At 40.7% G+C, this 15,114-nt stretch overlaps 1 protein-coding gene and 1 long non-coding RNA gene across 4 annotated transcripts in view; one reads left to right on the top strand and one right to left on the bottom strand.

The window, feature by feature from the left end:
• The window catches only part of TPM4 (tropomyosin 4), a 29,279-nt gene extending 24,050 nt beyond the window's left edge, over positions 1-5,229 (top strand). For both annotated transcript variants that reach the window (XM_074939865.1, XM_074939866.1), the window contains one exon: positions 2,744-5,229. In XM_074939865.1, coding sequence (XP_074795966.1) covers positions 2,744-2,826 — 83 coding nt within the window. In that variant the 3' untranslated portion in view covers positions 2,827-5,229. The remainder of the gene's footprint in view (positions 1-2,743) is intronic.
• LOC141978016 (uncharacterized) overlaps positions 1-15,042 on the bottom strand; it is a 42,627-nt gene extending 27,585 nt beyond the window's left edge. Inside the window, exons 1-5 of one of the 2 annotated variants that reach the window (XR_012636314.1) lie at positions 14,962-15,042; positions 14,222-14,368; positions 11,516-12,606; positions 10,519-10,550; positions 9,559-9,804 (exon numbers count right to left, since the gene is read on the bottom strand). This is a non-coding gene — a long non-coding RNA (uncharacterized LOC141978016). The remainder of the gene's footprint in view (positions 1-9,558; positions 9,805-10,518; positions 10,551-11,515; positions 12,607-14,221; positions 14,369-14,961) is intronic. The other variant, XR_012636315.1, reaches the window with a different exon arrangement.
• Positions 15,043-15,114: the final 72 nt, after the last annotated feature.

The raw sequence follows: 15,114 nt of genomic DNA, 5'->3' as shown, positions 1-15,114 counted from the left end.
GAATGAAATAGCTACCACTCCTTCCCAGAGATCACATGCAACAAGTAATAGCAAAGCAATGTAAGCAGCAGAAACCATGACTATAGGTGAAAAATAGGGCAGTCCAGCGATTAAAAAATTAATCATGATTAATTGCACTATCAATAATAGAATATTTATATAAATATTTTTTATGTTTTCCACATTTTCAAATATATTGATTTCAATTACTACACAGAATACAAAATGAACAGTTATCATTTATTTTTTATTATAAATATTCACACTGTAAAAATAAAAAAATAGTATTTTTCAATTAACTTAATACAAATACTGTAGTGCAATCTCTTTATCATGAAAGTTGAACTTACAAACGTAAAATTCTGCACACAAAAAACTGCATTCAAAAATAAAAAGTCTACTCAATCCTACTTCTTGTTCAGCCAATTGCTAAGACAAACAAGGTTGTTTGCATTTGTGGGAGATAATGCTGCCCACTTCCTGTTTACAATGTCACCTGAAAGTGAGAACAGTGCCATGCGTTGCAAGATATTTCCATGCCAAATGCTCTAAAGATTCATGTGTCCCTACATGCTTCAACCGCCATTCCAAAGGACATGCATCCATGCTGATGATGGATTCTGCCCGATAACAATCCAAAGCAGTACAGACCAACGCATGTTCATTTTCATCATCAGAGTCAGATGCCACCAGCAAAAGGCTGATTTTCTTTTTTGGTGGTTTGTGTTCTGTAGTTTCTGCATTGGAGTGTTGCTCTTTTAAGACTTCTGAAAACATGCTCCACACCCCATCCCGAACAGATTTTGGAACGCACTTCAGATTCTTTAATCTTGGGTCGAGTGCTGTAGCTATCTTTACAGATCTCACACTGGTACCTTCTCTGTGTTTTGTCAAATCTGCACTGAAAATGTTCTTAAAACGAACAACATGCTGTGTCATCATCTGAGACCGCTATATCAAAAAATATATGGTAGAATGCAGGTAAAACACAGAGCAGGAGACGTACTGAACTCCCTTGGGGAGAATTGTACAAATTTAATTAACACATTTTTTTTTTTTTTTTATGAGTCTCATCAGCATGGAAGCAAGTCCTTTGAATGTTGGCCAAAGCATGAAGGGGCACACGAATGTTTAGCAGATCTGGCATGTAAATCACCTTGCAATCCCGGCTACAGAAGTGCCATGTGAAAGTCTGTTCTTACTTTCAGGTTACATTGTAAATAAACAGTGGGCAGCATTATCTCCTGTAAATGAAAACGACTTTATCTTAGCGACTGGCTGAACAAGAAGTAGGACTGACTGGACTCGTAGGTTCTAAAGTTTTACATAGTTTTGTTTTTGAGTGCAGTTATGTAACCAAAAAAAAAAAAAAAAAAATCTACATTTTGCACTTTCACGATAAAGAGATTGCACTATGGTACTTGTATGAGGTGAATTGAAAAGTACTATTTCTTTTGTTCATCATTTTTACAGTGCAAATATTTGTAATCAAAATTATATAAAGTGAGTACTGTACACTTTGTATTCTGTGTTGTAACTGAAATCAATATATTTGAAAATGTAGAAAAATACATCCAAAAATATTTAATAAATTTCAATTGGTATTCTATTAACAATGTTATTTAAACTGTGATTAATCGTGATTAATTTTTGATTTAATCACATGAGTTAACTGCGATTAATCAACAGCCCTAGTGAAAATATGTATATGTATCTAATCTCATTTCTGAACAGGGTCATTTAGCTAATAATCATTTACCCATATTATGTGCCCATCTATAGCTAGTCAGTAGCTCTGGTGATTACCTGGTGTGTCTTCATCAATATTGCCCATTTCTGATTGCCCATTTCTATCAGTTCATTTGAACAACAGATTTTCCTACCATTCTTCAATCAATCTAATTATAAAACTCACAATGAAGAAATAAAATCCCTGCTTGGTAATTCTGTGTGGATAATAAAGACAATTTCATAATTGAGAACAGAATGAGAACCAAAGTTCTCAGTTTAATTCTATATTTCCATTTAAAAGTCACCTGAAGTTAAGGGGTGGGGGAGAATTTAAACAGACAACCCTGTTTAAAACAAAGACTGCTCAGATTTCCTGACCTCTTTACCTTTGTTCATCAGCTCTGATACTCTTAATAAATGTCACATCTGGGAATGGGCAAAAATTAAAGCTAAAGTCATACAGGTTAGAAGCAGCATCAAACAAAAAAAAAAAAACCACACAGTTCAGCTGTCCAGAAAATGGGGAATTATGACATGACATTTAGTTGCCAAAGTTCTACTCACCACTTCTCTTTCAAAAAAGAAATGATCAAAACTAAAAGCTACCTTTAGCCAACTATTTTCATCCCTGTATACCAACTGCACCTAATCAAGGGGCCACTGTATTTAATTTATAGGAATAGAATTTATTTTAAGGTTTGTTATCTGACTCAGCTGTGACAGTAGGAAGATCTGGCTTCTAAATCTTTTCTAAAACTCCACTGAAAATTTTTTAGTAAGAAATTGAAACTCCTGACATTTTAGCAGTTAGTACATGTGTATAGCTTCTGCCTTATATTTTAATGTTCTCTTATCTTATTTACATGTTTTCTTCTCATCTTTATTTTCCACCGTTCATCCTCACTTGCTGCATTCCAACTGTTCTCCATATTCTCTACCATGCATCTCTTGCTGTGGACTGTTTTACTACATTTCTTGTTGAACACCTTGCCTTGGGCCCTTCGACCTGCAGATGAGCTGTATGCTCAGAAGCTGAAGTACAAAGCTATCAGTGAGGAGCTTGACCATGCTCTCAATGATATGACCTCTTTGTAAATGCATTTTCTCTTTTGGCTTTGCCTTGGTGCACTAAGATTCTGTCTTTAATACCAGTCTTTGAGTAATGCCTAGTACTAGTCCTTCAGTCTTTTTCTGTAAAAACTGAATTAAACAAAAGCAAGCTACCTTGAACTTGTACATTCTGTGCTTTTTTTCTTTTCCATGATTAATGTCCTTCCTTTAATTTGTTCTGGTCAGATTTTAGCACAGCCCTGTAATTCTCACTAGGATACTGTTAAGAGAATTAGTTTCATTGTGCTCGGATTGCTTCTTTAAAAACCAAAAACCTATCCAGTTGTTAGTTAAAATGTAAGTGATGGGTCACATAACAAAATTGGAAGAAAGTTCAAATAAAGTGGCAGGTAGGACAAAATAAAAAATGAATATAAATCCCACTTATAGCACTCCTATTACTTCAGTGGTTATTTATTTCCTGGACAGCAGTGACTATAATGAGCGTGCAAACAGGAACAGTGCAAAGACCCAACTTGAGGCAGCAAAAGCAGATCCACAGATACACTTGCTATGCTGTTGATGCCCCTTTGTGCGCTGCATCAAAATAAAACTACCCACAAATGGGATGTAAACTGATGAATGCTGTCATAACTAGTATCTCAAATCAACTACTCCTTGAACAGAAGGATTTTAGCTAGTTTGTTCCTGTCCAAGCAGATTTTAATTTGAGTACAATTTTGAGAGACACTGAATCAAAGGCTTAATTACAATCTGAATATGACGCCCATTGTCTGATATTCATTTAATAGTGTCCAGTCATTTATAGATATTTCTATTGATATTTGCATGTTGATTAAGGACAATGTTATGTGGATTGTAAACTGTCTGGAGGATCCCTAAATAGTTATTATAAATGACAAAGTGTCCTGTGAAAAACTACAGGAATCTGTTAGGTCTGATCTTATTCAAGAGGAAGTAACATCATTGCATTCGCAAGAGTTGCACACACCAGTGAAAAGGGAGAAGTAATCCAAAGGAACTTAAAGAAATGCCTGTTAACCGCAAGCTAATGCCTCTGATCAGAAAATATCCAAATACTTTTCAGTTTTCAGCTGTATGCTTATGACACCATGGGAGATAGGTAATAATCCTTCTGCATACAACACTTTAGTAACCACACCTGGAATATTTTGTTTCATTCTGCACACTTCATTAAACTGACAAATGGGAAGGACCTCAGCAAGGAAGCTCAGAAAAGAGAACTAGAATGGCCAGGAGGCTGAAAAGTGACCTATAAGGAAGTTGAACCATGCATATTTAGAGCTCTTAATCTAAATGACGACAATGGCCATAGTAGAAGATGGAGATAAATCTACAGAGACTGGGTGAGTGCGAAAACAGGGGATGAAGAACTATTTAGCATACCAAAAAGGGATGAAATTGAGAAGGGTTTTATCTTGAGTAAGGAAATGTGAAATCTAGTAACTCTAAATTTTCAGTATATTAGAACACCCTTGTTAAAACTTTAAAATGTGTATATCTTGGATTTCTGTTTCAAGAAAAGAAACAAACATTCATCACATATGTATGACCTTGAATCTGACTCTGCAAGTTTGGCCAAATGCATACTTCCTATTTTAGATTTGAAGCTAAAAAACAAACAAAAACAAACAGTGCTTTTCTGTAAGACAACTGGCATATTTGAACTATTAAGGTATTTTGTGCTGTAGTTAAAAAAAAAAAAAAAAAAAAAAAAAAAAAGATAAAGACTTCATGCAGGAAAACAGAGCAGAATTTATGCCTGATGTCAACAAATAGGGGAGGAAAGAATTATTCAAATAATACATTGGGAAATTATCATCATGAATACAAAAAAAATTAATGCAATATTGTGGTTGAGATTTGAAAGGCACAATAGTCAGGAAAGGCTTAGCATTCCTGGTGCAAATGTAAGTCACCCCCTCACACTTTGTATTTGCTTAAATTTCACACGCTGAAATGAGCAACCTGGCCCTAACTTGAGGTGCAGACCATCCCGTCCCAGCTTCTGGCAGTCAGTCAACCTGATTGGCAGAAGCTGGGACTGGATGACCAGAGATGGATAATTCAATAACTGCCCTGGTCTGTTTGCTCCCTCTGAAGCATCTGGCAGTGACCATCATCAGAGAAAGGACACAGGGCTCAGTGAACTTTTGGTCTGACCCAGTATGGCCATTCATATTTCTAACCCACACTTCAAACTAAAAGCAACAGGAGCTGAGAATATATATACTTGGACTGACATTGAGATGGAAATAGGAGAGATTTATTGAAAGTTTCTAGGTAATGATAAAAGGGGTAAAAAACAAGGGTGATGTCATGGTAGGGGTCTACTATAGATCACCTAACCAGGAACAAGAGATGGTTGAGGCTTTTTAAAAAAAAAAAAAAAAAAAACTAACAAAATCATGCAAAGCACAGGACTTGGTCGTTATGTAGGACCTCAACTACCCAGACATCTGTTGGGAAAATAACACGGCAGGGCACAGATTATCCCACAAGTTCCTGGAATGTACTGGAGACAATTTTTTATTTCAGAAGGTGGAAAAAGCTACTGGGGAGAGGCTGTTCTCGATTTCATTTTGCTAAATAGGAAGGAACTGGCTGAGAATATGGAAGTGGAAGGCAGCTTGGGTGAAAGTGATCATGAAATGAGAGAGTTCATGATTCTAAGAAATGGTAGGAGGGAAATCAGCACAATAAAGATAATGGATTTCAAGGAGGCAGCCTTTAGCAAACTCAGGGAGTTGGTAAGTAAGATCCTATGAGAAGCAAGTCTAAGAGAAAAAACCATTTCAAGAGAGTTGGCAGTTTTTCCAAGAGACATTGTTAAGGGCACAAGAGCAAACTACACCAATGTATAAGAAAGTTAGGAAGTATGGCAACAGACCCGCCCCGATGGCTTAACCCAGAGATCTTCAATAATGTGAAACCAAAGTCCTACAAAAAGGGGAAACTAGGTCAAATTACAAAGGATGAATATAAACAACACAAGTGTGGAGAGACAAAATTAGAAAGGCCAAGGCACAAAATGATATTGAATTAGCTAGAGACATGAAAACATTCTACAAATACATTAAAAGCAAGAGGAAGACCAAGGACAGGGTAGTCCTGTTACTAAATGGGGGGGTTGGGGGGGGGGGGGACACACGACACGACAGTAACAGAAAATGTGAAAATGGAAGTAGTAGTAAATGACTTTTTTGTTTCAGTTTTCACCAAAAAATTTAGTAGTGATTGGACATTAACATCATAAATGCCAGTGAAACTGAGGTAGGATCAGAGGCTAAACTACGGAAAAGATAAGTTAAAAATTACTTAGACAAGTTAGATGTCTTCAAATCACCACGGCCTGATGAAATACATCCTAGAATACTCAAGAAGCTGACTGAGGAGATATCTGAGCCATTAGTGATTATCTTTGAAAAGTCATAGAAGACGGGAGAGATTCCAGAGGACTGAAAAAGGGCAAATATGGTGCCAATCTATAAAAAGGGAATAAGGACAACTCAGGGAATTAAAGACCAGTCAGCTTAGCTTCAGTACTCAGAAAGATAACGGAGCAAATAATTAAGCAATCAATTTGGAAACACCTAGAAGATAAGGTGAAAAGTAACAGTCAGCATGGATTTGTCAAAAACAAATTGTCAAACCAACCTAATAGCCTTCTTTGACCAACCAGTGGGTAACAAGCCTTGTGTATAGGGGGCGAAGTGGTATATCTTGAATTTAGTAAGGCTTTTGATACTGTCTTGCATGACTTTTTCATAAACAAACTGGGGAAATACAACCTAGATGGAGCTAGTGTAAGGTGTATACATAACTGATGGGAAAACCATTCCCAGAGAGTAGTTATCAGTGGTTCACAGTCAAGCTGGAAGGGCATATTAAATGGGGACCCTCAGGGATCAGTTCTGGATCTGGTTCTGTTCAATATTTTCATCAATGATTTAGATAATGGCATAGAGTACACTTATAAAAAGTTTGCAAACGATACCAAATTGGGAGGGGTTGCAAGTGCTTTGGAGAATTGGATTAAAATTCAAAATGATCTGGACAAACTGGAGAAATGGTCTGAAGTAAATAAGATGAAATTCAATAAGGACAAATGCAAAGTACTCCATTTAGGAAGGAACAATCAGTTGCACACATACAAAACGGGAAACGACCGCCTAGGAAAGAGTACTGTGAAAAGGGATCTGGGGGTCATAGTGGATCACAAGCTAAATACAAGTCAACAGGGTAACACTGCTGGGGCGAGGGGGGGGGAGGGGGGGCAAATATCATTCTGAGTTGTATTAGCAGGTATGTTGTAAGCAAGACACAAGAAGTAAGTCTGCTCTACTCTGCGCTGATTAGGCCTCAACTGAAATACTGTGTCCAGTTCTGGGAATCACATTTCAGGAAATATGTAGACAAACTGGAGAAAGTCCAGAGAAGAGCAACAAAAATTATTAAAGTTCTAGAAAACATAACCCATGAGGGAAGACTGAAAAAAAAAAAAAAAAGGATATGTTTAGTCTGGAGAAGAGAAGACAGAGGGGGGACATAATAACAGTTTTCAAGTACATAAAAGGTTGTTACAATGAATAGGGAGGAAAATTGTTCTCATTAACCTCTGAGGATAGGACAAGAAGCAATGGACTTAAATTGCAGCAAAGGCGGTTTAGGTTGGACATCAGAAAAGCTTCTTAAATGTCACAGTAGTTAAGCACTGGAATAAATTACCTAAGGAGGTTGTGGAATCTTTGTTATTGGAAATTTTTAAGAGCAGGTTAGACAAACACCTGTCAGGGATGGTCTCTATAATACTTAGTCCTGCCTTAAGTGCAGGGGACTGGACTAGAAGACCTCCTGAGGTCCCTTCCAGTCCTATGATTCTATGTCTAGTGCACCTCTGAAAATTAGGCCTTTGCTTCTCAGTGTCTAGTTGTAACTGCCTGGGTTGGAACCTTTATAATTCAATCAGAACTCTGAAAGAACTGTTTTATAAATAAATAATAAATTAGAAAGGGAATCTCTAGCATTATAAATGTATGATCCATGCTCCATTTTTCTTTTGCTGTACTTTTATAATTGGTGCAATCAAATCCATCAATGCTTGTGATGGCTTTCCCACTAGTACCAATCATGAGTGACACTGGGAAATATGCGCCAATGGAAGCAGTTGGGATTTCTGTCAGTTCTACATCTAGTTCTAACAATACCTCTAAGGAGCGGTCTATGTGGGGGACAATCAGGAAAATGAAAGTGAATCAACTAAAGTCATGCAGTCAATGTGTATAACTTTTAGTGTGTTAACCTCCATCCCCAGGTAGATGTTTGAATTCAGGAGCAATGTAACCTTAGGAGGACTAAGTTACAGGAAACGTAGACCGCTTTACTCCTGAATGAAAGCATCCCCAGGGGTTAAATGTACTTTATGTGTATTGACTTCCCACCCTTAGTTGACTTGCCTTAATTTTGCTGAATGGCCTGGTAGAGACATATAATTTAGTGTTTAGGAGGAGGAGGGGTTTCACAGTAACTTGTGGGTTTTTTAGTTCAAGTGCCTGTTAGGATATAGATATTCAGGCCTGTCTGCAAAAGCCTGTACTTTAAGAATTTAGGGGTATTCTTATCACTTGGCTAGTTCTAGAGGTATAAAAGAAAGAATCAAAATCACTGTCTGCTGGTTTATTTGAGCATGAGCACGAAAGCTCATGCTCAAATAAACTGGTTAGTCTCTAAGGTGCCACAAGTACTCCTTTTCTTTTTACGAATACAGACTAACACGGCTGTTACTCTGAAACCTGTCTGCTGGTGTAAGAGCCTTCTCTTACTGTGACTGTTTGAGGCCCTGTTCTTAGACTAAGGCCTTTGGCTAAGCAGCAGAGGCAGCCATAAGCCAGGAAGCAAACAGTCACATCCTCACATTCCAAACTAGTCACATTGAAAGAAGGTGCTATTGGGCTGTTAGGAATACAATCCTGTCCTGATAGTGCCTATCACCTCCAGAGAAAGGGAAGTGCCTAGAAAATGTAAAAGGAAACTTAGTTTGATAGCATCCTGTCTGGCAAGAACTCACTTATCAATAGCTGGGATGTGAAATCCTCACTTCTGTATTGTTTTGTCATTATAGTTCCCACTTTGCTATTGTTTGTCTGTATAATCTCTGTCTGGTTCTGTGATTGCTTCTGTCTGCTGTATAATTAATTTTGCTGGGTGTAATCTAATTAAGGTGGTGGGATATAATTGGTTAGCTAATCATGTTACAATATGTTAGGATTGGTTAGTTAAATTTCAGTAGAATGATTGGTTAAGGTATAGCTAAGAATATTACTATATAAATTAGGGGCAAACAGGAAGTAAGTTGGGATTTGAAAATAAGGAAAAAGGAACTTGTATTTAAGCTTGCTGGAAGTTCACCCCAATAAACATCGAATTGTTTGCACTTTCGGACTTCGGGTATTGTTGCTCTCTGTTCATGCGAGAAGGACCAGGGAAGTGGGAGAGTGAAGGAATAAGCTCTCTAACAGTGCCTATTGTCCACATGATACAATTCTTCTTTCAATTTAAATGTCCAGTTTTTTACAAAGAGGATAATCCTTTTTGAAGATGGATTAAGTTAATTAAGGAATGAGTTAGTGCAAAGTAAGATATGTGTGGATGCATCTATTTCACATTGACTTGGCAGTCCTCCCACTGTTATCTCATGCTGCAATGCATGATGCCAGGCCTGACCTGTCTGTTTACCTGTGCGTCTTCTACTGTTATGGCATCTTGATCAGATATTTGCTGTGAGGCCACCACCAAATCTCATTTGTCATGGGTCTGCCATGTCATCCCTTTTGGCACTGTCCAGTGTTAACCAGGACTCTAGGTAGGAGAAGGAAGAGAGCTCCTCTGAAAGCCAAGATCTCTTTCCCACACAAAAGTCTGAGGCAGAGTCAAATGAACATGCAGTTCCTGAAAGCCAGGTGGACACCCAGTCTGACAGACCTGAGGAGGAGACTTCTGCAAGTAAGTCTGGTGCTATATTAAATAACTGTATAGGAGAGTTGAATAAATTTTTGGTGTGAATCATAGAATATCAGGGTTGGAAGGGACCTCAGGAGATCATCTAGTCCAACCCCCTGCTCAAAGCAGGACCAATCCCCTGCTAGATGGATGCCTGCTAGATGCTGCCGCTGTGGGCAGAGGAGATCTAGGAGCCTCTCTGTGCCTACTAGCTTGGAAACACCCCCTGGGGCTTTAAATGGCATGACTGTTTGCTGCCCACCATATACATTAATAGCCCACTGGGCTGCCCCCCCCCCCCCCCCACCACCATGGTCTCCTTTCCCATTCCAGATTCCTCAACCACTATGCCTTAGCCCTCCCCCAGTCAACTAGGATTTAAATAAAGAAATACTATAAAGTAACCATGTTCATTGAAACACTAGTTGCAGTAAAAATAAGGCAATATTTAAAGAAAAAAAAAGACATTTGTTCATCACCATTTGTGGAATACCCTGAGCTTTCAGCTATCTCAGCATTTTATGAGATACGTTTCCCCAAAGTGGAACAAAACGCAGAGATAAGGCAAGTCAGCCTTCCAGCTATGTTAACCCTGTACATTCTGAACAACTATTGCAGAACTCTTCATTTTACAGTGCATTTTGTGCATGTTGGAGATGAGATAAAGTAGAATTGAAAGCAAAAAAAACATCTTACCATCTTCAGAGTCACTCCAGACTGGCAAAAGTCTATGGAAATGGCATTCCAAAAGAGAGGAAAAATCAATTTTATCATTGGTGACATGAAAACTGGAATTAGTACAATAACTACTTGTTCTGTTTCTCAGTTCCCCCAGCTCTTGCACCTGAAGTCCTGTAACTCCCAACTGACTGGACTATTATCTACTGTGGATCATGTGGCCAATCTCCAGGGCAAGAAAAGAAATACAAAGCAGGAAATGTGGGGTGAGCTGCAGTCCAGAACAGCACCAAGAAGACAGAAGACTGGAGAGGAGTTTTCATTGCAGAGAGACCATTGAACTGATGAGGCAAACTAAAGGAAAATACTCTATGATATGCAAAACCAGCTCATTGAACTGATGACAAAGCAGTATTGCTGGAGACCCTTAGAGCGCCATCTTCACACCCAATACTACAGTCACATCCCAGACATATCCTGCAGCCTGTGGACAATACTGCTTTCTGAGAGCAGCACCTGCACGTCCCAGAATCTATCAGGCACTTTCCTCCACACACCACATCCCCAGAGAGTGAAAACACTGAATTCTGGGAACCCACCTTCATCCCCACAATTACGAACAATGGCTTTTGCTCTCACCATTCCACATATGACGGGAAAGAGCACCCAGAAATCCTGTACAATCATGTTTACTCTGCACTTACAGGCAGGCTATCCATGTATCTGCAGAGTTTAAAAATGAGTATTTTTTCAAAACTCAACATATTTTATGGAGCTGAAATTTGCACTGTATTATTGTTTGTTACCAGGGTTACAAATTGGGACAGACATTCAATTTTTTGTTTTCATCCCTCTATGTTTGTTAAAGTTTTGCTTGACAAAAGCTCAAAGTTTAATAAAATGGCAAATCTCAAAACAAAAAAATCAACTTTCAGCAAACTGTCACACTAAGCAACTACAAAACAATGAACCCTTGCCACAAAGCATAATATGATTAAAATATTTCAGTTCCTACCCTCAATGTAGGAGCACAAAGCACCCTTAACCCTGTGGCCCTGGCTGCAGTTTTTGAAGAGGGAAAGCCTCTCTGGCAGTTTGTTTTGCTCGGACAGTCTCAGCCTCTGATGTGGGAGGAGTCAGAGGTACAATCTCCCTTATTTTCACAGCTGTTCTGAAAAATGCAGTATGCAGTTATTACATGAAGCAGATATTGCTCTGTAGCTGCCATTTTAATCATTAGACAGCACCAAATTCCTTTCAGCCTTCCAAACATATACTCCACTGTCTTTCTGCAGGTACTCAGGTATAGTTTAACAGGCTCTTTCTCCTGCCCCGGTGCCTAATAAAAGTCTTTATAAACCAGGGAAGCTGGGTTCCCCAGAATGAGAGAAGGAAATTGCAAAACCATCAATATCTACAGTGGTCTTGGAAGCAAAAGTTCCATTTTTCATGAAGGAAAAGAGGCGTGAGTTTCTAAAGATTCTAGCATCAGGGACCTTTCCAGATCATACCACATTAATACTGGTGAACCAAATACTATGATCAACCAGACCTTAGAATACCCTGGAGAAATAGCTCTTTCTGTTTATAAACACGAGGCCTTGTGGCGAGGTTAAGGAATAGACATACAGATCCCATCAACAGTCCCAATACAATTCAGGAACCTTAAGCGTGTAAACTGATAATCTCCTGCACATTGCCAAAATATTATTACTCAGTGTTTCAACACTTTCTTCATAGAAGCGCATGCCTGCATAACAACAGCCCAACAGTCAACCTGACCTACCAAAACCAAATTGCTTAGCTACTGATGAGGAGCAATCAGGGTTGGTGAGCTTCCAGATGGTAATAGCCACATTTCTCTAGGAGCTCTCATGTTGCTGTGCAGCTCTGTGAAGATTTCTAGGCAGGTGGCCTGAACTTCTTTTGCAGATGCTTGTCACCCCAGGCCTGGATCATTATCCTTTCCCACTAGTCACCATTAGTCTTCTCATATCAGAAATGGCACTGCACTGAGTGAAGCTGCTCCAGGAAAAGTTCATTCACAAGTTGCTACTCCGTTTCCTCCTCCTTCACCCAAACTGGTTCAGCAGTATGGTGGCTTGCCTACAAAGCAAAAGACATCCAGCAGCGTGATCTCAAACACATGCACAAGAGCCTCTTGCAAACAGCTGTCATTCCCACAGCATGCAGCACTGATCCCTAGCCCAGTCTGAAAATGGAACAGGCTCACAAAAGCCAGATGAAACATGAGATAAACCAGGAGATGAATCATGGGAATTCCCAGAATTCCAGTGGCTTCCTAGAGGTATCCCACATTCCCACAGTGACCCATGAGAAAAGTCTCACAATGCACAGAACCTAACAAAGCACCATAGGATACTTGTCTAGAATGCTGAGCACTTACTCTGAAAAGGCTGTGACTCTGTACGCATTTGGAGGGAAATAAGTGACAGCTGGCTATGTGGACACAATTATTTTGTAACAGTTATTCTTCAATAGTTAGTGCACATAGAATATCAAGGTTGGAAGGGACCTCAGGAGGTAAATTGTCCAACCTCCTGCTCAAAGCAGGACCAATCCGCAACTAAATCATCCCAGCCAGGGCTTTGTCAAGCCTGACCTTAAAAAACCTCAAAGGAAGGAGATTCCATCACCTCCCTAGGTAACCCATTCCAGTGCTTCATCACCCTCCTAGTGAAAAAGTTTTTTTCTAATATCCAACCTATACTTCCCCCACTGCAACTTGAGACCATTACTCCTCATTCTGTCATCTGGTACCACTGAGAACAGTCTAGATCCATCCTCTTTGGAACCCCCTTTCAGGTAGTTGAAAGCAGCTATCAAATCCCCCCTCATTCTTCTCTTCTGCAGACTAAACAATCCCAGTTCCCTCAGCCTCTCCTCATAAGTCATGTGCTCTAGCCCCCTAATCACTTTTGTTGCCCTCCGCTCGACGCTTTCCAATTTTTCCACATCCTTCTTGTAGTGTGGGGCCCAAAACTGGACACAGTACTCCAGATGAGGCCTCACCAATGTCGAACAGAGGGGAACAATCACGTCCCTCGATCTGCTAGCAATGCCCCATCTTATACATCCCAAAATGCCATTGGCCTTCCTGGCAACAAGGGCACACTGTTGGCTCACATCCAGCTTCTCATCCACTGTAACCCCTCGGTCCTTTTCTGAAGAACTGCTACCTAGCTATTCGGTCCCTAGTCTGTAACCGTGCATGGGATTCTTCTATCCTAAGTGCAGAACTCTGCACTTGACCTCATCAGATTTCTTTTGGCCCAATCCTCTAATTTGTCTAGGTCTCTCTGTAACCCTCCAGCATATCTACCACTCTTCGCAGTTTAGTGTCACCTGCAAACTTGCTGAGGGTGCAATCCATGCCATCCTCCAGATCATTAATGAAGATATTGAACAAAACCGGTCCTAGGACCGACCCATGGAGCACTCCCCTTGATACTGGCTGCCAACTAGACTTGGAGCCATTGATCACTACCCGTTGAGCCCGACGATCTAGCCAGCTTTCTATCCACCATATAGTCCATTCATCCAGCTCATACTTCTTTAACTTGCTGGCAAGAATACTGTGAGAGACCGTGTCAAAAGCTTTGCTAAAGTCAAGGAGTAACACGTCCACTGCTTTCCCCTCATCCACAGAGCTAGTTATCTCGTCATAGAAGGCAATTAGATTAGTCAGGCATAACTTGACCTTGGTGAATCCATGCTGACTGTTCCTGATCACTTTCCTCTCCTCCAAGTGCTTCAGAATTGATTCCTTGAGGACCTGCTCCATGATTTTTCCAGGGACTGAGGTGAGGCTGACTGGCCTGTAGTTCCCCGGATCCTCCTTCTTCCCCTTTTTAAAGATGGGCGCTACATTAGCCTTTTTCCAGTCGTCAGGGACCTCCCCCGGTCACCACAGAAACATAATTTACAAAAACCTCCCAGTATAAATAAGCCCTTAGAATCAGTAACATGCCAATACACTGCGTTTTAAAGAACAAAAATCTCAATTACTTTCCCAGCAAAAGCGCGAGTGAACAGGACTTGCCGCACACAGAGCTAGAAAATTAAAGCTTTAGCACTAATGTCGGGCCATTTTCAGCCCGCGATCTCACCCTGAAGGTTTGGCAGCGGCTGCCAGCGGGAAAAGCCCATTTTCTAGACACAGCCCGTGGCCCTGCCCGTCCCCGACACGCGCAGGCGGCAACAGCGCAACGAGCCCGCAGCGGGTCAGCCGCGAGCCCTGCGCTCCGTTCAGCTTGGCCAGGGAGACTCGATTAAGCCCGTTTCGCTACGAAACTCCAACCGGAGCCGCGCGCCCCCGCCCCCCTCACAGGGACCGCTGGCTGGTAAAAACCTGGGCTCGGCTCGCTCGACCCCAGACACCCCGGGGGGAGGGAGGACGGCCCCACGGGGGCATGTGCGGCCCAGGACCATAAGGCTCACCGAGCTATTCCGGCTCTGGCCGTCGCCTCGCTCTACTACCGCCACCGCCAGCGAAAGACCTCGGGAACGACAACACGCCGCAAGGCAGCCAACCAATCCAGGAGCAGGTTACACATTCGGCAAGACGTCCCACCAATGGGGCTTTGGCTCTTT

Source organism: Natator depressus, chromosome 25, assembly GCF_965152275.1.
Source record: "Natator depressus isolate rNatDep1 chromosome 25, rNatDep2.hap1, whole genome shotgun sequence".
NCBI classification, from domain to species: domain Eukaryota; kingdom Metazoa; phylum Chordata; order Testudines; family Cheloniidae; genus Natator; species Natator depressus.
Note: the sequence above shows the minus strand (reverse complement) of the source record. Positions and strands in the feature narration are given on the sequence as shown.